Here is a 24,086-nt window from a genome sequence, read left to right as displayed (position 1 = left end):
CACCCAGCAAACTTCATACCTGAGCCAGGATTTAAATCTAAACCTCCACTACCTATCACCCGCATGACCCTGATTCAAAGGGCTCAGAATTACCTTCAGAAAGGAGGGCAGCACTGAAGTTGGCGAATTCCTGAGTGACTGCAGCCTGTGTGCTCCCCACAAAGCCATGCCCACGAAAAACACAGCCCCTCTCAGCAGTGCGGCATCTACCATGTAGGTCCTGCAAACATGGGAATTTTGACCACGATTAGTGGGTCTCAGACTTGGGCTTCAGGATCTTCCTTAAATCAGTACCAGTGAGAAAGGGGGAGGGAGGGGCCAGAGCCATCTTTCATTTTTTCCCCTCCTATCAGCACAAGTCCACTCCTCCCGACCTCCTTGCGGTGCACACCTGGCCCTATGGGGTCAGTGTCATCTGGATTTCTAAAACTTCCAACAGTGTTGACGATATACAGGCAACTCCCCATTTAAGCGCATTCAAGTCACACATGGACGTGCGTCGCTGCAAACCTGCAAGTGGCACGAAAATGAGCAAAAACGGCCCTAAAAGAGAGAAGAAACAGCAAAAAGGGTGCAAAAACAGTGTCTAGCAATTCCACAAGCCTTTGCAAGTGCAAACTCAGAAGGCCTACGGAGAGTTTGAGCAAGGAGGTTTGGAGGGAGTGATTGTGGCGTTTGCAGGCTTTTTCAATTGTGTTCCAAATATACACGATTTCACTTAAACATGCAGTGCCTCAGATCATAACCCCTGTGTAAATGGGGAGCTGCCTGTAGTAGGACTTGGGGGATAAATATCAAGAGCTCATGCTCTTCTCTCTGTCGGGATAGCTGCTAAGACAGCCCTATCCAAGCCTTCCTCAATGAACCGCCACTGAGCATTGGTCTCACAAAGCAGTCCATGCAAAGCTTGCAAGTCCAGCTGCCTGATCTGGGATGTCAAGAGTGGGGTTAACCCCTGTACCCCTACAATCTTTGGGGCAGCATTAAAGCAGTTCTCTTGTACCAGCGTGGCACCCAACTTTGCGCTTGCTCCCAGCCCCAGGGAAAGCAGAGGTTTCAGCAGGTGGCACAGAAGTACCTGTCCTCCATGATCCGGCACATGTTGTAAATGGCACTGTGCCCCAAGTGAGTTCCTAACAGATTGCGCATGAGCTGAAGGACAAACAGAAGCATGTTGTTAAACGGAAGCAAATCCCTCGGAATTCTGCACACGCACATACATGCATGAACACGCACACACACACACACAAACTGACAAAAAGAAAAAAGAAATGCACAAAATTTATGCACTGAAAAATTATAGAAAGTGCAAAGTCTGGTACAAAACTCTGCAGTAGCAATAAGAAATTTATACAAGATTTGCACAATTCTAGTTGCAAGATAATGAATCATCAAGTTTAACAGTTTGGAAAAGATATTGCAAGAATGATCTTGGTGCAAAACACCACCTTTGGTTTTTCAGGACAGTGAATGCATGCAGAAGCCTTGGGAGTAGCTGTACCTCCTGGGGGTGGACTAGATGCCCCTTGGCATACCTTCCAACTATGCAATTTGGTGATTCTATGTTTCTATAACTCAACAGTGGGCAGAAGTTTCTGATGCTAAGAACCGTTGATACAGTGGAGCAGACTACCTGAGAAGGTGGTGGACTCTCCTTCACTGGAGATTTTAAAGAAAGGTCTGATCGCCATCTGCCAAGCATTCTTTAGCTGGGATTTCTGCATTGCAGAGGGTTGGGCTAGATGACCCCTGGGGGTACCTTCTAACTCTACAGTTCTATGAATCTATTTAGCCTACATGGCTAAATAGCTTCCTATATTCAGCCTTTTCTCCCCCAGGACCACCGAACTGCCTTCTACCCAGAGAACTGGCAAGATAACGGACCTTCCAGCAAGGCTCACAGAGTTCCTTCACGTTGATCGTCCGGCACAAGGTGATTATGAAGACTGGGAGGGTTTCCGAAGGCAAGCAGTTGTAGCACACCACGGCGTCAAGGACCTGCAGGGAAACCTGGGAAGGGGGGAAAGGAATGTGATTGCCTTGGAACAGTATCATTAATCTTATTTATTTCAGGTACTTTTAAAACACTTAATTTTCAGGATTTCCATATGAAATACATGAAGTGCTTTTTTAAAAAGAAATACAAAGAACAAGAACGATCAATTTTTTTAAAAAAAATGCACTTTTTTTCCTCTGATGAGCTTTAAGTAGTGTACACGGTCCTCCTAAAGGTAAAGGTAAAGGGACCCCTGACCGTTAAGTCCAGTCGCGAACGACTCTGGGGTTGCGGCGCTGATCTCGCTTTACTGGCCGAGGGAGCCGGCATTTGTCCGCAGACAGCTTCCGGGTCATGTGGCCAGCATGACTAAGCCACTTCTGGCGAACCAGAGCAGCACACGGAAACGCCGTTTACCTTCCTGCTGGAGCGGTACCTATTTATCTACTTACACCGGTATGCTTTTGAACTGCTAGGTTGGCAGAAGCTGGGACAGAGCAACAAGAGCTCACCCTGTAGCACAGGTTCAAACTGCCAATCTTCCAATTGGCAATCCCAAAAGACTCAGTGGTTTAGACCACAGTGTCACCCACGTCTCTAATCCCCACAACAACAGGCTAGGCTGTATTAGGCTAGATGAGAGGCAGTGACTGAGCTCAAGGTCAGTCAGTGAGCTTCCTGGCAGAATGGGGAATTGAACCCTGGTCTCTCAGGTCCTAGTCCAATGCCCTAACCACTTTATCACGCTGGCTCTCAAACAGACAGAAACAAACAAACAAACAAACAGAGAACTACCTTTACATGCCTGCTGAACCAGGAAAATCTTAGTCATGCATCTGAATTCAACAGCAAGGGGAACTCTCTAATTTCAGTAGGAAGAGAGTTCCACAGCCGAGATTTTACAGTCCAGCTTCAACTCTGTCCCAAACCACAACCCCACTGCTAATAATCAAGAGAAGGGGAATACTGTTTCCACTTGAGACAACAAACGACAAATTAACAGAATAAGTTGGTTCCAAAGAGGGATTATTGAGACAGAAAGGTTTGACATCCCAGAGGATTCTGGAGGGAATTCCTGTCATGGGAACCGGAAGGGAGAATGGGTAGAAGTGTTTTAAGAAAGCACCACCACAAATATTGCTCTATTTATAATGGCATTTTGTCCTAACACCCATAGTATTACACATAACTACTGACCTCAATGTCAACTGCAGAAGATGTCTGAATGCATAAGAGGCAAATCATGCTGTAGGAAAGAAAAACATAAAAGTAAAGATCTAGCCCTCCAGGGCAAAATTTCTAAACCTACGGGATCAACCCTACCAGGAAGCCCACGCCATCCCAAAGATACAAGAGCTGGTTGCCCTGACCAAATTCTCCTTCATCAACATGTACTTATGATTAGGCACATAGGAAGCTGCCTTCTACCTAGTCAGACCATTGGTCCATCTAGCTCAGTATCATCAGCACTGATTGGCAGCAGCAATCCAAGGTTTCAGGCAGGGGTCTTTCCTAGCCCTACCTAGAGATGAAAATATGGGGTTCACATGGAGGTCAGACTGCCAATTTAACCCTCAAACAGGGTTTCTTAGAACCAACAGAAGGTTTAAAGATTAGCCTTACTTGACCATGTCAGTGATATATTCATCCAAGTAGCAGCTATTGAACTTGACTAGGTTGACCAGCACCAGCAGGAACTCTGAATTCAAACCAATATCCATCCACTGAAGGACAAATTCAGCTGAAGGAGAAGAAAAGAGGAATGCAGCCTGGAAACAAAATCACTACAAATTAACTTGTTTTCAACTTGCTGTAACACCTCCTGTTTTCTGAACCCCAGAAGGTGTTTCACAGCCGTGACAGATGTACCTCTCGTGCTTCCACCTGACCCATCCAGATATTCACCAGACATGTCTTATTGCAGGGACATCAGAACCGCCTTGCTGGACCAGGTCAAAGGTCCTTCTGGGTTAGCATTCTGCTTCCACTAATGAGCAGCCAAGTACTCCTGGGAAGTCCTCAAGCATGAAGGAAATACCACCAGCCCACCCACAGAGGAGACATATGCTGCTGTATTTATTTCATTGACCTTTAAACCTGCCTCGGTGTCAAATTATGTGTGTATGATTCAGATCTGGGATTCATTATTGGGGGGTTAACTTACAGGAACAAAGGAAGCTGCCTTATACCAAGTCGAGCCATTGGTTCCTTTTATTCAGTCTTGTCCATCTAGCTCAGTCTTGCTGACACTGACTGGCAGCAGCTCTCCAGGGTTGCAGACAGGGGACACTCCTAGCCCTACGTAGAAGTTCAGTTCAGTGACTGAACCGGGAACCTTCTACATGCAAAGCATATTAACTAAAAATATTTTTTGTATAGCACAAGTAAATTGAATGTTCCATTAACTAAGACACATTGCAGGTTTTGGTCACTCTCCTCTCTGAGCAAGAATTTGCCACGATTAAATTAGTGGCTAAAAAGGGGACATACCCAAATTTTCTTCCAAATACGTTACGCATTTTCCGTTATCCGTAAGAGCCTTGAACACTTCAAGCCGTTCGTTCATGTCTTCATTAGAAGGATAATCTTTAATCACTTTGAAAAAGTGAGCTCGGAGGATACCGAGCCCCTCGCCCTAAAAGATGAGAGGAGTGGCTTCTTGACAAATTGTGGCTACTGGAATTTGGAAACCATGTTTTCTGCTAGTCCATAGTCCCATTCACAGTGTCTAGGTTCTGCATGCCTCAGGTGCACTCTGTGTCTTACCTGCCCTTGAATAATTGCCTTCAGGAGGTGGAGCACAGCATGCCTGGCTTCAGCTGGTCGGTCGGGCTGCAGCATATCATCAACCACTTTCCAGATGGCTTCCACTGCATGCTGAGGGCACAGAAAACTCCAGGTTACTCCCCACATTCACACCTCACTGTCCATTGTGGGGAAGGGGCATTTTGGTGTAACTTCCATATACATTCAACAGTTTTCTGCCCATGTACTCACATCTTCAAACTTTCTAGTTTTTGCTACCTCACAGATTTGACCGATTGCTCTTATCCGATTGTTCAAGCCAGATTCTACGCTCAGTTCCTGAAAGGAAAAGAAGGCAGCTTTAAACCATCACAAGTTGCTTGCAGCCCAAATAACCTCACAGCTAAAATGCTGTTCTGAGCCCCACAAGCAAGGGCAGGGTAAAAATGTGATTAATATCTAAACCAATTTGTTTTTTATTTAAGATGTGTATGTGCTTTCTCAATGGCAACACTGAGCTCAAATAAAACAACTCCTCTGCTTTTGTGATCTCTTCTTGTGTGGGGTCATGGCCAATGATCAGCATATTGTCACCATACAAAGAGACTGCCAGAACTCTCAACAGCAAGCAAACAGGTGGCACTAATCGTAATTCACAGGTAGATAAATGCAGTGTCATCAAAAAGTGGAAATGGAAGAGTTTTGTCTGTCAGCGACCAGCCATCAGGCTCCTCTTTCAAGTGAGGAGGCTGAAGATTCTTGAACCAGAAGGGGAAGGGCACAGAGGGCCAACCCCAGGAGCACTGCTACTGGATAAGACTGGATAAGACAGTAGAACCAGCATCCCTCCAGACAGAGGATATGGCACTGCTATCCTCTGACATGAAGGACTCCACTGCAGATGATCCAATAAGGACAGAGGCAGTAAGAGGCTATTGGAAAAGGCTGGAGTGCTTTAGATAAAGTATCACCTTCCAGCATGGGTGAAGCTAACACTTTGGATGTAGCCTCCACCTTATCTTGGACTCAGCCTCCATTTGAGCTTTTGTTAGCCTTGCCTCAACTGGTCTAGCACCCAGCCTGAGCCCTGCCTAGCTCTGTACCCATCCTTGGGCTTGCCACACCATAGAACAGGACACTGCCCCTCTGCCTCCTGTGTTTAACCTGCTTAGGTAGCCTTTGCCCTCTTTTAATTTCCAGCTCCTGATGTAAATCAGGCATCCAGTATATTCGTGTGTTACCTTGAGTATTTCTGCTGTGATAACAAATTCCGTTTGCTTTCCTTCCGATGACTTGGAATTAGATTTGGAATTCCCAAGTCCTAAGAGATTCTTGAACTTCTCCTTTAGGCCAGGATCTTTGCTTTGTGGCTTTGCCATCGTTAACTAAGAAAGAATCAAGGAACCTGTGCAAGTAGAAGACAGAGGATGGCACCGTCAGCAGAACATAGTCAACAGCCCCACGTTTCTTCATATAGTTAGTGCAACACAGATGCTCCATAGATACACAGTGTGCTCCATACAAGCAGAGGTTCCACTCCTTGAAGACAGTGCCATGTGCGCATCCAATAGAATGCATAAGCTGCTCCAAGGGCTCAATGGGTGGAGTAGTTCCACATGCTCATCAAAGCACCTGCCAAGCACTGGATCGGAGCCTCATGTAACACAGACTGCAAAGCCAGAGTACATCATCCATTTATATTATGAGCGTATCATATTTGGAGTGGTAGAGCATTTGCTTTGCACACAGAAATTCCCAGGTTGAATCCTTGGCTTTTCTAGGTAGAGCTGGGAATGTCCCCTCCCAGAAATGCTGGAAAGCCGCTGCCAGTCAGTATTCTGAGCTAGATGGACCAAGGCCCTGACTCAGTATAAGGCAACTTCCTATGTACCCACAGAGAGTGAGTGTGGCATAGCAGTTAAAAGTGTTGTACTTGGAAGCCTCTGGTTCAATTCTCTCCTCAAGCACTGAAACTCACTGGGTGACTTTCAGCCAGTCATTCTGTCTCTCAGCCCAACCTATCTCACAAGGGCAGGGGGTGTATGCTGCCTTAGGCTCTTTGGAGGAAAGACAATATATAAATTTAATAAGATTCATAAACCATCTTCCAACTGAAATAGGAACAAAGTGACATGGTAAAGCAGGCATAGTCACTATAACTAAATCAAATGCCCCCATCACAATAAATTTGTTAGTCTTTGGGGGCAGGAGGGAGACTATGCAAACCAAAGTCATAGACTCACAGAACTGTAGAGCTGGAAGGGGTCCCAAGGGTCATCTAGCTCAACCCCCTGCAATGCAGTAATCACAGCTAAATAATCAGATGGTCATCCAACTTCTCTGTAAAAACCTCCAATGAAGGAGAGTCTACCACCTCCTGAGATCATCTGTTCCATTGTCAAACAGCTCTCTTTTCTTTTAATAGATGGGGTGTTAGGAGAGGGACAATACTCTGGTGGAAGACACATGCTTCTTCTGAGGTAGTTTGTCCACCTTTGGTCCCCAACCTGCCTTGTGGGATAATTTTGGGAGAAGAAAAGGCTAAGGAGTAAACCGTACATAAAACCAGGGTAGAGTCCCTAAGACGGTTGGAAGGCGCCTTGTACACCTCCCGGCAACTCATTGCAGCCAAGCTAGTGCCAAACATATTGCTCTGCTTTCCTTTGGACCACATCAGCAAGAAAGAGGGGGTCTTGCCATCTGGGCAGCCCAGGACTTCCATACACACTGCCCAGACTTGGGTCCAGGGGAGGTCACTTCAGTGCTGCTAATGCAGCGGTTTGACCACCTCTGGAGGTGCACTCCATTGTCTCTCAAGACAGATGCCAACTACTACTACTATTACAGATTTTATTGAAACAGCTCTTATTTCATTTATTGTAGTTATCTTGAGTATTTTTCCACTATGCTACTCCCAACATAAAAGTGCTTTACAGTTCTTGTCTTCACCACAACCCCGAGGCAGGTTATACAGCTGCATCCACTTCACCAGAGAACCTTGGCTGGTCCAAATATCTCAGTGACACTATAAGACTCTTAAGAGAAGACTAGCAGGAGGGCCACCATTCTGAAAGCTGTTTCCATGCACAACAAATTCTGCAGAACTCAGTGTCATAATGGGATAATGCATTGCTTGCTAGCGGCACATGTTCCCGTCTCTAAAACTGGCCTGCAAGTTAAGAGATTGCAAAACACATGCATAGCCATTTGCTCCTAGCATGCTCATGGAGGTAAGACAAACCCAGGACATCCCTGGAAATCTTGATGACACCACCACCACCTCTGTCTTTGCAGAAGCTAATTCATTATTTGTCTCCACAAAACACCCTCATGTCACAGCTGCTGTTACACGTTTAACACCATTTCCGTTAAGCCTTTTCCAATCAATGCAGCTGCACATGGGTCTAAGCCGCACCCCAAAACCTTTATCGTCACAACAACCCGATGAGGTAGGCCAGGCTGTCCCCCACAGACAACAAACTTTGCAACCATCCAGCCATTACATGTTTACATATTTATTTACATCCTAGCTTTCCTCCAAGGAGCAAAAGGCAGGACGTGCACACAGTCTCTATTCCTCCCTCCCCCACAAAAAAATTATACCCTCACAACCACCCTGTGAGGTAGGCCAGGTGGGGAGAAAGTCAGTGAGGGGAGGGCAAGAGGCTTGCTGCTCCCTCCTTCCCAACCCCCAATTCGCTCCAGAGCCCCCAGCACCTTGTTATCCCCATGGCACCCCTTGCTCCCAGTGAGGCTACTCACCTCCTATGCTCCTAGCCCCCCACATAAACACACATACTCCGAAACCCACCCCCCCGTCCCACTCGCCGCCGCCGCCGCCTCCTCCTCAGCCCATAGACCCCGCCCCCTTCCACCGGAAACGCGGGTCCACTTCCGGCTTGGTGTGCGAGGCAGAGACGGTGAATGCGCCGGCGGCCGCCGCGGGGCATTGTGGGGCTTGTAGTTCTGGGGTCCAGGCGGAGGCATGTGCGCGAGTCGCGGGGTCTCTACCCGGCTGCAGCTGAGCAAAAGGAGAGGTCAGACCCGGCAAGGGGGTGAGGGAGGCTTCTTGCCTCTGGGGGAAAGAGCTAGGGGGCTTGGGCTGAGCTCCCTGAGACTTATATTGAGTCAGAGCATTGGTCTACCTAGCCTAGTTTTGCCTACAGGAATTGGCAGCAATGGCTCTAGTCTAGGCTTTCAGGCGGGAAGTTTTTACCCCGACCCCCGTCCTACCTGCAGATACCGCTGGGGATTGATGCTGCGACCTTCTGCATGCAAAGCACAGACCCTCCAAGTGTCTCTCTTTTCCAGGGACGTCCGTGATTTAGAGAAGCCGCCCCGGTTTCGGATTTGATCCTGGAATTTACCACTTTTCCTTAGGATGTCCCTATTTTCATTGGAGAAATGTTGGAGGGTATGGAGTTATCTGCAGTTCAATATTCCCTCCTTATCTTTTTTTGCAGGGGGGGGAGGGGGTGTTCCTGCACTGAGTGAAAACTTCTGCACAAAGATCCACCGAAAGCAGAGGACGGTCAGTGTTGCCTATGACTCTCCTGGAGGAAATGGTCTGGGCAAGACAAACGAAGCAGAGGGCAAGAAGCAGAAGTGGGAACCAAAAAACTGGGAGCAGCACCTGAGCAACATCCGAGAAATGAGGAAGGAGAGAGATGCCCCTGTGGACCAGATGGGTGCTGGGAAATGCTTTGACAGTGATGCTCCTCCAGAGGTGAGGAAAGAGCTCAAAACTGAGCTGAACTGCACATGTTTAGGAGCAAGAAGGATCTTGGCAGGTTGCATTGTCTGCCTTCCTGCCCTCATAGAGCAGGACTGGGCAGCAGGTAGAGGTTGAGATCTGTTTGTAGAACAGATCTGGTTTTAACAATGATAACATGGGTTTTCCCACCTGATGCTAGGAAAGCTAACCACTCACTGGCCCTGCTCTGCACCCTCCTTGAGTGTTTTTGCCTGGCTGAGATCTGCCCTTGAACCCTGATAATGTTTCCATCCATTTACCTGGATGGAAGACTGCAGAGAAATCTGTGTGCGTAGAAACCTCTGGCTTTTACCAGTGGCGTAGCGTGGGTTGTCAGCACCCGGGGCAAGGCAAATAATTTGCGCCCCCTAACCCGTGGATTTGCGCTCCCTAACCCTAACCCCCAGATGTTGCGCCCGGTGCAGCCGGCCCCCCCTGCACCCCCCACGCTACGCCACTGGCTTTTACATAGCTGGGATGTAAAGGCTCTAGCCACATCCATTGCTCTAACTATCGTATTTTTTGCTCTATAAGACGCACCAGACCACAAGACGCACCTAGTTTTTGGAGGAGGAAAACAAGAAAAAAAAATTCTGAATCTCAGAAGCCAGAACAGCAAGAGGGATCGCTGGGCAGTGAAAGCAGCAATCCCTCTTGCTGTTCTGGCTTCTGGGATAGCTGTGCAGCCTGCATTCGCTCCATAAGACGCACACACATTTCCCCTTACTTTTTAGGAGGGAAAAAGTGAGTCTTATAGAGCAAACAATACGGTATTTTTGCTTTTGGCCCTGCCCATTACTAGCATATGTTGCCTATCAAGAAATATGGCCCCTAGGTGGTTCTAGCAAAAAAACAAAGTAGATCTGACGAAAGATGATATCCTGTGATGATCACCTTCCATCTCCATACCATACTGTAGGTTAGGCGCTACCAGGTCCTCTTGTCACTCATGCTGTCCAGCCAAACCAAAGATCAGGTGACTTCGGCAGCCATGATGCGCCTGAGGGAGCATGGCCTCACTGTGGACAACATCTTGGAGACTGATGACGTGACTCTAGGCCAGCTCATCTACCCTGTGGGGTTTTGGAAGGTGAGCCATTTGAGAGAATAGGAAAGAGGAAGAGCATTAAGCCAATATTTTTATTGCCCTAATCTTAGTAATCAGCGCTGGGCATTTTGAGGAAATGAAGCTGGTTATATTTGTGTTTGGCAGAGTTGCGGTTGGGAGAACAGCTTTAAAGACTTTAGAAAATGTGAATGTCTGAAGATCATAGCTGCTGGGTCAGGTTAAAGGGGGCCAATCCAGCCCAGCATCCTGTTCTCACAGTGACCAACCAGATGCCCCAATGGGAAGCCTGCAAGCAGGCCCTGAATGCAACAGCTCTCCCCACTTCCAATTCCCAGCAGCTTGTGTTCAGAAGCTTCCTGCCTCTGACAGTGGAGGTAGAGCATAGCCATTGGTGTGGTGTGGAGTGGTGCATGCTCTAGTTATCTCCCGCTTGGACTACTGCAATGCGCTCTACGTGGGGCTACCTTTGAAGGTGACCCGGAAACTGCAGTTAATCCAGAATGCGGCGGCTAGACTGGTGACTGGGGGTGGCCGCTGGGACCACATAACACCGGTCCTGAGAGATCTGCATTGGCTCCCAGTACGTTTCCGAGCACAATTTGAAGTGTTGGTGCTGACCTTTAAAGCCCTAAATGGCCTCGGTCCTCGGGCATCTCCACCCCCATCGATCAGCCCGGACACTGAGATCCAGCACCGAGGGCCTTCTAGCGGTTCCCTCATTTCGAGAAGTGAGGTTACAGGGAACCAGACAGAGGGCCTTCTCGGTAGTGGCGCCCGCCCTGTGGAACGCCCTTCCTTCAGATGTGAAGGAAATAACCAGTTATCTTATCTTTAAAAGACATCTGAAGGCAGCCCTGTTTAGGGAAGTTTTTAATATTTAATGCTGAATTGTTTTTAACACTCAATTGGAAGCCGCCCAGAATGGCTGGGGAAACTCAGCCAGATGGGCGGGATATAAATTATTTAATTATTTATTATTATTATTATTATTATGGATTGTGGCCATTGATAGCCTTATCCTCCTCTATGAATTTGTCTAATCCTCTTTTGAAGCCATGCAAATTGATGGCGCTCACTGCCTCCTGTAAGAATGGATTCCACAGTTTAACTGTAATTGGTTCTTTCATACCACCAAACCCATTAAGATTCTTGTGGGATATCTGAAAAATGTTGTATGTTCAGAGCATCTTACTCTAGCTGGAGACTTCTTAAGAGGAGCAAAATTTATTAGTCCCTAAGTGGTACCCTCCCAAAATGCTGAAAGAACACGAGTGGTTTAATGCAATATGGTATGTCACTTTGATGTCTAAAGTTACAGAAATAGTAAGATTAAGGGAGGGGAGACAGAAATCAGAACAGTTTGCAAGTTTATGTATCCCACCCGCCTTTACAAATCATATGGAGCAAAGATTTAATTTAGGACTGTTTAATGCTTTCTCGGCTGTAGCATGAAATAGTATAACTTTTCTATTACAGTAAGCCCACAACGTACATGGGGCTTACATTCCAGGGATCGCACCTATAGCCAAAATTGTGTGTACTCAAAACTCACAAGGTTTAATGGAGGTGGGATTGCCAAAGTCATTTTTCACAGAACCCCTACTACTTTTCACTTCTTTTTAAAATAAAAAAATTGCCATGCATGTAAAGCTGAATGCACACAAGTTAAATGTGCGCAAGTTGTGGGCTTCCTGTATTTCAGTATTAAGTAATCAATAGCACAAAAGGAAAATAGATTGGATGGGAGGAGGAAATAAGCAAACAGGTTCAAGATCTTAATTACAAGTGGTCCTAATGACCAGCTGGGTTGTGGAAGCTGTTTAAGGAGAGGAGGCACCAAATGTTGTGAGTCTGGTTGAGACCAGAGAGGCCTCCTTACCGAGGGGCTTCCTGCCTTGCGGTTCTGAAAGCACATCTCTGCTAGATAATAAATAATAATACTGTAATAAAATTTTAATTTATATCCCGCCCTCCTCAGCCGAAGCCGGGCTCAGAGATTCCATTGTCATTGTGGTCCCTGCTTTCATCCGGGCCCCTCATTCCTCACAGTCAGCCCCCTTATTCCCTCCATTGCTTGAGGCGTTCCTCAGCTGGCTAAACCTCCAGCACACATCCCCCTATTTTTCACTGACTGCAGCGGAAAGTGAGCTACATCAAGCAGACCACAGCAATTCTGAAGCAGGACTTTGCTGGAGACATCCCAAGGACACTGGCGGAGCTAGTGAAACTCCCAGGGGTTGGACCCAAGATGGCCCATTTGGTGATGGACATTGCCTGGCAGGACGTCTCTGGAATCGGTATTGTTTCCATTTTTCTCTTAGCAGGCCCAACTCATTTGCTCTAGGATTCAGAGCTTCTAGAAGGACCCGGGATGGGGACTCTTGGGCCTAGGGGCCAAAGGTGGCCCTTTGGGCCTATCTATCTGGCCCTTGAAACATTCCCAGGCCACACACCCTCACCAGTCTTGCTTCACACACCCCTTGAGTGTTTTTGCCTGGGGAGAGGGCTTTTGTATGCGGGTCCTACTTGCAGGTCTCCCTCTGGTGCATGTGGGTAGCCGCTGTGAAAACAGGATGCTAGACTAGATGGGCTCTTATGTACGTAGTTTGTCTAAGGCCACCTGAAGCAGAGGTGAAATGGGTCCTTTGTGGCTCACACACTTACAGAGCAATCATAACCATGTCTACTCAGCAGCCCCATTGAATTCAGTGTTAGAATCTATGCCGCACCTGTGCTTTTCAAATGAGTAGCTGTCATTTCAAAACAATTCCTGTGAGGAGGCCTACCTTGGATTTTGGGACTGTGGTGCAATCCTGCTATAGGCAGGAGGTGGCGCTGTGGCTCCATGGCCCATGCTTGCACTAACCCACCTTTTTTATTTTAACAGTACTTCCAATTAACATTTTAGGTTGCTGGTTACAGGAAACCTGGGAGGGCTGATTCTTGATGAATGGGACTTCAGGAACCAGTTGATTAAAAACTGAGGGTGGGGAGAATATCATTCGGGGTTCTTTGCTGGAATTCCTTCCCGATTAATCAAGGAGCCTGTGTGTTTCGCCCAGAGATGGCGGCAGTGCTGGGTGACAGACAGTGCCCAGTAATTTCAAAGGTGGGGAATCAGCCATTGTTATATTTGAGGCCTTGAGGCAACCTGATACCTGCACGGCACCTGTGAGCCTCTTCTGAATGCCTCCTCCGAGCTTCTGACTTAAGACTCTTACAAAATGCAGACTCGGGACATTAAAAGGGGCATTATTTCCCCCCCTCCCCCCACTTTTGCTTACCAGCTAGCCAGACTATTTGGGTTGGCCTAATAAAGGTCTTGCCCTAATAAGGATGTTGAAATTTCCATTTCTGGTTCCAAAAGTTGCTTCCTTCCACCTGCCACTTCACAGCAGCAGGTCCTGATCTTCACAGGCATGCTGTGGACCACCTGAATGAAGTTCACGGACCACTGTGGTCCTCAGACCAGTGTTTGGGAACCCCCTGGTTTACAGCACACCGGCAAGGCACAATTCAGAAAGCAGTATTTTCCGCAATCCAAAACATTAGTATATTCAAATGAAATGAACACACTTGGATTTTCAAAATCAAAACGTTGTGTTGTATCCCTTAGAACATAAGAAGAACCTGCTGGATCAGACCCGTGGTCCATTTAGCCCAGCATCCTATTCTTACAGTGGCTAACCAAATGCCTGTGGGAAACCAGCAAGCAGGATTTGAGCACAAAAGCCCTCTCCCCTCCTGTAGTTCTCAGCAGCTAGTATTCAGAAGCATTGCTGCCTCTAAATTTGGAAGTAGAGCATAGCCATCATGGCCAGTAGCCATTGATAGCGCTTTCCTCCATGAATTTGTCCCGTCCTCTTAAAGCCACCTAGGTTGGTGGCCATCACTGCCTCCACAGTTCCACAGTTTAACTATGTACTATGTGAAGCAGTATGTTGTTGTATCTGCTACTGACAGCCCAGTGACTATCTGGAACCTGTGGCCCTCCAGTTTCCTGACTCCCACTCCCATCAGCCTCCCAGCCAGCTGGGCCAGCAGCCAGTGGTGCTGGAACTTGGAAGTCCAGCAACATCTGTAGGGCCACGGGTCCCCCAGCCCTCCTCTGGTCAAAAGCTCTGCTCAAAGACAAAACCATCCTTTCCTTCAAGTAGGGGTCAAATATCCTCTAACTATTCTGGGAACTGAATGTGGGATCTCCTCTCCCTTGACTCTACTCACCATTTTCCATAGGTGTGGACACACATGTGCACCGGATTTCCAACAGGTTGAAGTGGGCAAAGAAGGAAACGAAGCTTCCTGAGGAGACTCGGCTGGCTCTGGAAGAGTGGCTCCCCAGGTGAGGCAGCCAGGGTCAATTCTGACTTTTTTCTTTACTCCACGTGTTCTCTCTGTTTCTTTTTCTTTTTTAATTCAGTGACCTGGGCCACACATGATGCCAATCCATGGTTTGTTTAGCCTAAGCAAAATGTGAAGCCATGGTTTGTTTTTGGCTCGCGAGCTGTGGCTTGTTTTAACAATAGTTTGGCTTTATGATCAACATGCCGTCTTCATTGTCTCCCATTCCATTTCAGAGCCCAATTCAAAGTGGTGTTTTCCATCTTGAGAGCCCTAAACGGCCTCAGAGGAGGACGTCTGAAGGCTTCCCTTCTCCCATACAAAATTTACCACAGCGTTAGGCCTTCAGCTAAGCTCCAGGGGCAGCTAACCAACGACCCTTCAAATCTTTCTGAACTACAACTCCTGTAGCCTTAGGGTGAAGGGTGGGTGATTAATCAAATTAATAATAATGATAAATGAACATTTCCCTTCCTTTTCCTCCTAGAGATCTCTGGAGTGAGATAAACTGGCTTCTTGTTGGGTTTGGGCAGCAAGTCTGCTTACCTGTAAATCCACGCTGCAGTGAATGCCTCAACAGGGACATCTGTCCGGCTTCGAGGAAGCGCTGAGAGATGCAACACTTACTGGAACAGGCCTCCATACTGGGGGACTAGGACTTGGGGGCCCACCAATGGACTGATGATGCTGTAGCTGACCTGCCAGTGGCTTGAGCAAGAGGGATTTTCACCCTGAAATATGGTGGCACTACAGCAATGACTCGGTTCCTGGTCTCCAAGCCATGCACAGGTGAGAGGGGTCCAAATAGCATTGTTACTCATAAAAGGACCACAGAGTTGACTTAAGTGTGGTGTCCCCGGCTGCCCTGAAAGGACTCCTCTTAACCCAAGTATGAAGCCACACAGAGAGTAGTTAAATAAGTGCAACGTATTGGGGCTAGATTCCAGAATAAGTTAGCTGGACTCAAGTCCCACTGAAATCAGTTGCATGTGTACATCTTGACATAGCTCAGTTCAGCTAGCTCAGGCCCCATCAGCACCATACAATTAAAGCAGTGACATGCTACTTTAAACAGTCGTGGTCCCCCCGCCAGCCCCCTTCTCCAAGAATCCTGGGAGCTGCGTCTTGTTCAGGGTGCTGAGAGTTGTTAGGAGACCCCCTTTCCCCCTCAGGGAACTACAGTTCCCAGAGTTCCTGGGGAAGAGGGGTTGAAGGTACTTTGGGAATTGAAGCTGGAAGGGAATAAGGGGTCTCCCAGTAGCTCCCAGCACCCTTAACAAACCACAGCTCCCATGGTTCTTTGGGCAAAGCCATGTGTATTTAAAATGATGAGTCTACTTCAAAAGTATAGTCCAGCCCCCAGTATCTTTTAAATGAAGATTTTGCTGGATTCCTGTGGCTAGAAAGAGGAGATGGGGGAAGGCAGGCTGAAAATGGGTGAAACTTTCTTTAGGGTGAAAATGAAAACAAGCAGAAAGTTCAGTTTGTGTCCTGTCAATGGAAGGTCCACATGTTTTGATATGTCTGGAAAGCTCTTTGTCATAAGCTATATATGTCTGACAAGAATTTCTAAGGTTCAGCTCACATGACATCCTCCGGCCTTTGTTTTGAAAGGGCAAGGCTCTCACTTTGAGAGCCTCTGCCTGAAGAGCAACCAGGGGTGTGTTGTATTTCCTTGTCTTTTTGCCTCTCCCTGCCTCCACACACACTGTGAGGGAAGCCGGCCATATTTTCTTCCCAGACCAGACCTTCCTAAGAAGTGTTTGTGGATTCTGTCAGCTGCCTTTGCCCTTGAAGAATTTCCAATTTAAATGCTAATAAGCTAGTTACCAGGCAAAAGGAGTTATCCAGCTCCACTGGATGATGTCATTCAGGCCTGTCCCAGCGTCATGGAGGAATTAGCCTGTTGCCAAGGTAGGGAGAGTTGGAAGTTTAAAAACAGATGAGACAGAAAAAATTCTTCCCACCCCAAATGTATCTGATGGGCTCCAGGGCTTGGTGATTTTAGATCAGCTTTCCTCCCAATCTATCGCCCTCCTGATGTTTTGAACTACAACTCCCACCAGCCCCAGACAGTGCAGCCATAAAATGCAGTCCAAAACATCTGGAAGACACCAGGTTGGGTAAGAGTTCTCCTATGTGAGAACGAAGCCTTTGAGATGTCTCAAACAAAAGGGGTATTTGGAATACAGTGTAAACCTTGAGCTTTGCTTAGCCTGTCACATAAGCCAAATGCTAAGAACTGAATTTACCTAAATAGTAATTCTTATTTTTATATAATAAACAGTTTTGTTTTTAATAAGAATTTTGTCTAACAGTCTCTGTTTGGTGCTCAGGTTTCCCAGAAGAGGGGGCTTAATCCAGAGTGGGGAACTTGGGCCCGGGATCTGAAAGTAGCCCTCCAGGCCTTTCCTTCTGTCCCCTGGGACTCTCCCTATGACACACCCCCTCATTGGCCCTGCTTCAAACCTTCCTTGTGGGGCTGGAATATGTTTCCCTGATAATTTAAATGCACCTAGAAGTGAGGCAATCTGGCACAGCCAGGAAACAGACACAAAAGCTGGGTGGGAGGAAGAGAGGGATACCATAAGGAAATAATAATTTGGACACCAACATCATAAAACTCGCTGTACATGGGAAACCAGTTTTATTATTGACATTTTAGTATACATTTTTTTACACAATGCAGTTAACAGCTCTTCTTATAACTTTTTAGTGAATGTCTAGGTTAGATGTGCAGAAACTGAGTTAAGTGCTGCAGAGCATATAGGATGGCAGAGGAAAGAGAGCCAGGCGTGCTTTTAAATCGTCATGAGTCAATCCACGGAATAGAGACTGGGATGTTTGCTTTCTTGGAAGGGGTAGGGGGAAAGATACCTCTATAGGTACAGATTTGTATAGGAGATTTCAATTGTACCACAACCCTCAAATTTGTGCTTCTGTCACACCTCTCCTATCCTTAAAGAATGACTTTAGAAATCCTTGTTCAAACCAGTCCTTCATTCATTCATTCATTTCCTTACTATTATATTTCACCTTTCTTCGATCATGGAGCCCAAGGTGTTATCCAGGCGTTTTTCAAAAGGCCTCCTATCCTGTTTCATCTTCCACTGACCAGATGTAAACCTGTTCTTTCCATGTATCAGAGGGGTGGAGAACCTGTGGTCTTCCAGATGTTGCTGGACTCCAACTCCCATCAGCCCAAGGCTGGTGGGAACTGCCGCAGCAGCAGCAGCAGCAGCAGCAGCAGCACCCCCCAACATACACACACCTCTGGTGCATCAGCACCTTTGCTAATAATGCATTGGGGGCAACTCTTTTGGAGGTAAAAACTTTAGCCTAATTTGAAAAACAAGTGCCCTCCAATCATTTAAGGAATCAAAGCAGCCCCCCCCCAAACAAAGCCCTTATAAATCTCACACCGACCGTTTTCAAAGTCAAGTTTCAAGCAACCTTATCAGCAGGTATTAGCATATACCTGAATTACTACCAGTCTCACTCAATAAGTGTTTTCTTTGTTAAAAAAATTAAAGAAGACTCAGCAGAGCATTCTTCAGAAAGACACATTTTCATTCACAAACATTTCATTATCCTCCTAGAATCAGTGGTCCCGAGTCATCAAGAGAGATTTATGGCAGGCTTACTCAACCTGGGACCCTCCAGTTGTTGTTGGGCTACAACTCCCATCAGTACCAGCCAGCATGGCCAAAGGTCAGGGGTGATGGGATTTGCATTCCAAACATCTGGGCACCAGGCTGGGGAAGGAAGATCTACATGCACTCTTATTTGCATTTACACCGTAATGCACACTCTTCCTGTGGCATCAGCAGGAAGCCCCCTTTCAATACTAATGGGCATCTATGGGACTAGCTGAGCATAACTGGGGCTAGATTGGGAGTCGGCAAGTACGGCTGTTCTCCAATAATAAATGGTTTGGGAATGTGGTAAAATCCCATGTCTGCAGACTGAGTTGTGCAAATTAGTCATATTTACATATATTTATTTTTACATAGCTTCACAGTCTTCAATGGTGCAGGTTTTTAAAAACAAATTGGAATGTTTTGGTCAAGCTTGGCAAAGAATGAGTCTCAAAGGGGGAAAGAATTCCTGACATTTCCCCAGATTCCATGTGGGGTAGAAACCCTGTTTTTAAAATAAAAATCATCATCATCAAGTGAAGAGCGCAGTGATTTGTAGCCAAAGCCTTCTTGCCTGCTGAGCTTATAATCACTGAACATCCATGGAATCAATCTGAAATATTGGGGGGGGGGGCGGGGTGGTTTGTTGTTTGCAAAAAGATCGCTTTCTAGTTCTCATGCCTACTGAGATAAAATTCAAAAGTGGTGGGTGATGCCTGGTGCTACCTCAGAAGACAAAGATGGTAGGTCTCTGAGGGGACAGAGGTGAGGACTACAATGGTGTCCCTATGATAGCCAGGCAGACTATGCAAAATCAGTCAAAATGTGGCATTCAATTAGATTAACTCAGGTGCAGAATTAGGGCACATTTCTTAGGCGTCCAGACCAGCTCCCCCCAAATTGGTGCTCTGGGGCTGCTAGGAATTGTAGTCCAAAATAGCTGGAGACCATCAGATTGGTAAAAGCTGGTGTGGACAAAGGGTATCCAACGTGGTGCTCTCCAGATGTTGTGGACCGCAACTCCCATAAGCCCCAGCCAACACAACCAATGGTGAGAGATGATGGGAGATGGAGTCCAGCAACACCTAGAGAACACTGCTTTGGCTACTCCTGGGGCAGATTATGAGTAGAGGGCTGTCCATCATGGACACCGATACTCCACCTTGCATTTCTCTCAAAGCCTCCTGTAATGAAACTGTATACAAGGTTATTCCTGAAAACCAATCACATAACAAGAGAATGGTACCATTTACCAAGCCAGCTTTGCTACACGGCAGCCATTTCCCCAAAGGACCGGAGAATAATCTAAGGCACCTTTTTCAGCTCAGTTATTTGCAAAACATACACAAAGCCCCCAGAGTGTACTTATATCAAAGGGCACTTGGTCATGTTGCAGGGTATTGTAGAATCATAGGGCTGTAAGAGTTGGAAGGGGCCCAAAGGATCATCTACTTCAACCCCCTGCAATGCAGGAATCACAGCTGAAGAATCCCTGAAGACAAAATGTGTCGTCGTCCACCCCACCCCCTTGAATACTTATATAGATTGTACATTTGTGCCCTAATTAAAAGGGTGGCAATTGCTTAGTCATACATACCTCTTTTTATGAAAGAGGAACTGCATCCCATCCAGCTTGCTTTTTAATACTTGTTGTGGAAGTGGTTGTAAAGAAGAAAAGGGTGTGAAAGGTTGTGATGTCTCACTAAAGAAGGCTGGAAGAAAAAACTATTCCTACCTGCCTCCCCTTACCAGATTAACAGTGTTATAAAATAATTAGCTAGCTTCCTTTTTCTTTTTTTTAACTCCTCCCTCACTTAGCAGAATCAGGAGAAGAGTTTGGATAACAATTTCTGAGTTGCTGCTGCAATGTGACCACTCTCAAGCAGCCTTTGCCAACTGTGTGCCCTCCAGATGTTCGAACTACAACTCCCATCAGCCCAAACCATGGGTGTGCCTGCTGAGGCTGATGGGAGCTGTGGTTCAAAACAGCTAGAGGGCAGCAGATTAGCAAAGGGATCTCCTCAAGAACAGAAGAGCCTAGTGTAGAGGTTCCACAGGAGTGTGTGCTTTACTTTTATGTGGCCCACACAGTTCACATACATCACTCATTGAGAAGGATCAAATTCAGTTAGTAAGTAGGAGCAATACCCCAGAATTATCCACTTTCACTCAGGCCTGGATTCAAGACATTTCAGTGTCTAAAAACAACACCACTAAACAGTATACTCCCTCTCATGAATTAACACAGGGAGGGGTAAGAACTTCCCTGGAAACTTCCCAGTGACCTGGGCCCCTTGGGTCAATCTGTCTCCCAACTCTTGTCCTCTTATAACAACATCAAGATCTAACCAGGGAAGGCATGTCCAGAGCATTCGGGGGCCTAATCCGGCCCTCCAGTCGGTTTAATCCAGCCCCTGTGGCAGTTTATTTCCTAGGGTAAAATCCTAAAAAACCTCAACAACTTCAATCCTAAACAAAGCTCAACCACTTCAATCCTAAAAAAAGGTTAACAACTTTGGTCGGCCCTCACGGCCCTTCACTTCATCAAATCTGGCCCTCTTTGAAAAAAGTTTGGACACCACAGATCTAGGGAATCACAGAATCATATAATTGTACAGTTGGAAGGGACCCCAAGAGTCATATGGTCCAACCCCTTGCAGTGCAAGAATCACAGCTAAATAATCCCTCAAAGATGGCAATCCAACCTCTTCCATGCCTCCTTGCCTTTAATAACAATTCTTCTATTAGGAGGGTGGGGGAAGTAACGGAGAGGGCCTAACGCTGGTAATGAGCAAGTCAGATGGTCAGTAGATGTGGATGTGTTGCCGTCTCAAAGAAGAGACACATTCTGTGCTTCTGAGCCATTCCTTCAGAAAGAACATTGCAGAAGCTAAAACACATTCAGAGCTTGTTAAATTCAACTTTATGTGTTATGGTTAAAGCATGAGATTTGACTTTGGCTGTAGGGAGGGGGTGCCTCAGGCCCAGTGACCAAATGCAGCTCTTCAGGCCTCTCCATCTGGCCCTCAGGATGCTTCCTAGGCTACTCCCCCTTCTCAAACCAAGGCCTGCTTGGTGCTTTCATCATGTCCTTTATCCCTGACTGGGAAATGTTCTTGGACTGTAATGAAACCTTTTGGATTCCATGGTTGGAGAAGGGTGAGGGTTGGTGTAGAACCTCAGACCATTGCAGGTGGGGGGGAAAGCCCTTTGAGCTCCACCACCTTTGCTTCTGGTTTCTCCTGCCACTGGTATGCAGCCCCCAGAAGATCGCCCACAAGGGAATGTGGCCCTCGGCCTGGAAAAGGCTTTGGGGACCACTCTGTCCATCATCTCCCACCCCGGGCACTGCCTGTGGAAAGGGTTAGTAGTCATATGTTAAAGGGGAGACCATCCACTACAGCCTTTCCTTAGAACAGCTGATACGTGCAGATACCTTATTGTTGCTAAACTGAAAGGAAGGTTGGTTAATGGTGCAGCCACTGAAACATCAGCAATGTTGAAATGGGGTGCATGTTTTCAAAAGGCCGGGAAGTGGAAATAGTTGTGCGGTTGGAGGTTAAATGAACTTGCACGAAAAGGGGGGAGCTTCTGTTTAAATCTCGAGACGCCCGTCCATTTGCCAGCAGGACACTGTCTCCCAGAGGAACCGCTCCCAGGAATGTTAGTATTTCACGGATACAATTGTCTTCCTGTGCTTCTCCCAAGTCTCGCTAAGAAGTGTTATTTCGAGCTTCTGGCTAAAGCCAATTCAGAACAGTGTTCCTTATAAATGTCAGGATTTAGAAAGAGGGGGGGCACTTGCTTCCCCCCCCCTCCTTCTACCCTACCCTGGCCCCAGGGGGTTGGCAAGGGACGGCATGCATTTCTGCACCTGAGCACACCAAATAATTGTGGTCTTTTGCCACGATTGGTAGGGAAGGGACTTTTCAAAAAGCACAGCTCTTCTGAAAATTGGTGAAGGGAAGGGGCTTTTCGGAAAGCGCAGTTGTTCTGAAAAGTGGTAACAAGGCAAAAACAATTTGCAAAGAAAAGGGGGCTTGCTGTGCCTGAGGCTTAAAGGGTCAGGGCGTTTCAAGCACTAACTACGAACAGATGGAGGGGTGGAAAAAAATCCCCTTCTTTAAAAAATAAAAAGTCCAAGTTTAAAGCCACAGATAAAACTCGCACAATCACGAAATGGTCAGGCAACCACATTTATGAGGATGCCAACATGGAAACCCAGCAGTCTCTGCCAACCTGATGCCCCCTCCTGCCCAAAACCAAGGGCTGCTGCAAGGAGTGGCCATTATCTGGAAAATCTGGAGGGCACCAGGTTGGCAACAGCTGCTGCTAACCCATCACAGTGCAGACCGCAGCATCCAGTTAAGTGGAATGGCTCTGGTTAACAAGTTCTGGTTGGGACATTATAAAAAAAAATATTGACATCGCTACAAGAAGAGGCAGAAGAAGCTCAAACAATTAATGATATAAAAATGATCCTATAAATAATACATTCTAAATATTGCAGGTTAAGCGATTCAAAAAGGAAAGGAAAATTGCCGCTTGCTTTTCCTGCTTGTTACTGTGGCAGTTTCACAGTTGCCTGTTTTGTGTGTTTGAGCCCTGCAGTTTCAATCTCTCTCTCTCACTCTGACCACTTTTGTACAATAAAAGAGGCTGGGGGCAGGGGGGAAGGAGGGAATGTGCTTTGTACAAAGCAACACAAACCTATGGTAAAAAGCAGAGCCTGGCACGCCTTGGAGCGGTGCCCGTTGGAGGCACAGCGCGGCCGTCGCCATCCCCGTGCTCATTTGCAAATGTCTCCAGGCCAGGGTGGGGGGAGCCGCAACAGGAGTCGAGAGGAACTCCTCTGCCGGCTCAGAAGTTGCTGAAGATCTCCCGCTTCTTGTTCCAGTCCATCTGGGGGGCCCTTTTGTTCACCCGCTTGGCCCGCACTTTCTCTTTGGCCTCCGCTGCCGTGGGACTCAGGTTCAAGCCGCTCTCCTCAAACGGATCCTTCTTCCCAGGCTCTCCCACCTAGCGGGATTTTTTTAAAAAAAGAAAGAGAAAAGAATGGGATTCAAAAGAAGGGAAAGGACTGGTGGGCTAGAGGGGTGTGGTGGGGGCTCCTGTGCTGCATTTATTGCAGGGGGCAAGTTTCCCCCCACTTCAACCTGTCATCTCTTTTCAAACTCATTTTGCAGGGTTTGGAGATGCTACGAGAACCTTGCAGATAGAGCTGACAGGAGGCAGCAAAAAAACTAGAGTCATCGCAGGATGCAGACTGGGTCTCTTGGAGCCTTTGACAGGGCAAAACTCAGCCTCTGCTCTTAGGAGAGGAAGCAGCAACTGAGAAGAACTGTAACTCGGGGGCAGAGTATCTGCTTTGCATGCAGAAGGTCCCAGGTGGCATCTCCAGGCAGGGTTAGGAAAGACCCTTGGTCTGAAACCCTAGAGAGCCATAGTTAATCAATGCAGACAATCCTGAGCTAGATGGACCAATGGATGTAGCTGGGTGGCAGGACATCTGCTCTGCATGTAGAAGGCTTTGGGCTCAATACC

General features: G+C 47.0%; 3 protein-coding genes across 12 annotated transcripts in view; 1 reads left to right on the top strand and 2 right to left on the bottom strand.

The window, feature by feature from the left end:
* Positions 1 to 8,623, bottom strand: part of TSC2 (TSC complex subunit 2) — a 44,650-nt gene extending 36,027 nt beyond the window's left edge. For 5 of the 9 annotated variants that reach the window (XM_083473935.1, XM_083473937.1, XM_083473936.1 and 2 more), the window contains exons 1-10: positions 8,504 to 8,610; positions 5,983 to 6,146; positions 4,994 to 5,080; positions 4,763 to 4,873; positions 4,487 to 4,631; positions 3,620 to 3,737; positions 3,194 to 3,242; positions 1,885 to 2,010; positions 1,079 to 1,152; positions 94 to 220 (exon numbers count right to left, since the gene is read on the bottom strand). In XM_083473935.1, coding sequence (XP_083330061.1) covers positions 94 to 220; positions 1,079 to 1,152; positions 1,885 to 2,010; positions 3,194 to 3,242; positions 3,620 to 3,737; positions 4,487 to 4,631; positions 4,763 to 4,873; positions 4,994 to 5,080; positions 5,983 to 6,120 — 975 coding nt within the window. In that variant the 5' untranslated portion in view covers positions 6,121 to 6,146; positions 8,504 to 8,610. Of the gene's footprint in view, positions 1 to 93; positions 221 to 1,078; positions 1,153 to 1,884; positions 2,011 to 3,193; positions 3,243 to 3,619; positions 3,738 to 4,160; positions 4,295 to 4,486; positions 4,632 to 4,762; positions 4,874 to 4,993; positions 5,081 to 5,982; positions 6,147 to 8,503 lie in introns of those variants that run through there. The other 4 variants (XM_083473940.1, XM_083473943.1, XM_083473942.1 and 1 more) reach the window with 4 other exon arrangements.
* Positions 8,624 to 8,663: 40 nt separating this feature from the next.
* NTHL1 (nth like DNA glycosylase 1) lies at positions 8,664 to 20,339 on the top strand. Its single transcript, XM_083474028.1, has 6 exons — positions 8,664 to 8,778; positions 9,205 to 9,467; positions 10,414 to 10,584; positions 12,701 to 12,860; positions 14,800 to 14,905; positions 15,392 to 20,339. Exons 1-6 carry the CDS (start codon positions 8,727 to 8,729, stop codon positions 15,513 to 15,515), a joined length of 876 nt encoding a protein of 291 aa, XP_083330154.1. The 5' UTR covers positions 8,664 to 8,726; the 3' UTR covers positions 15,516 to 20,339.
* The window catches only part of NHERF2 (NHERF family PDZ scaffold protein 2), a 59,322-nt gene continuing 52,764 nt past the window's right edge, over positions 17,529 to 24,086 (bottom strand). For both annotated transcript variants that reach the window (XM_083474019.1, XM_083474018.1), the window contains one exon: positions 17,529 to 23,561. In XM_083474019.1, coding sequence (XP_083330145.1) covers positions 23,403 to 23,561 — 159 coding nt within the window. In that variant the 3' untranslated portion in view covers positions 17,529 to 23,402. The remainder of the gene's footprint in view (positions 23,562 to 24,086) is intronic.

This window comes from Podarcis liolepis, assembly GCF_965112155.1.
Source record: "Podarcis liolepis genome assembly, chromosome: 14".
In the NCBI taxonomy this organism is placed as follows: Eukaryota; Metazoa; Chordata; class Lepidosauria; order Squamata; family Lacertidae; genus Podarcis; species Podarcis liolepis.
The sequence above is the reverse complement of the archived record's forward strand: the minus strand, read 5'-3'. Positions and strand labels throughout refer to the sequence as shown.

Excerpts from the sequence above, each read along its gene's own strand:
- NTHL1 (XM_083474028.1), top strand. The coding sequence starts at position 8,727 with ATGTGCGCGAGTCGCGGGGTCTCTACCCGGCTGCAGCTGAGCAAAAGG. Across the intron at positions 10,585-12,700 it reads ACCCTGTGGGGTTTTGGAAG|CGGAAAGTGAGCTACATCAA; the intron begins GTGAGCCATTTG and ends CACTGACTGCAG. Across the intron at positions 12,861-14,799 it reads GCAGGACGTCTCTGGAATCG|GTGTGGACACACATGTGCAC; the intron begins GTATTGTTTCCA and ends CATTTTCCATAG.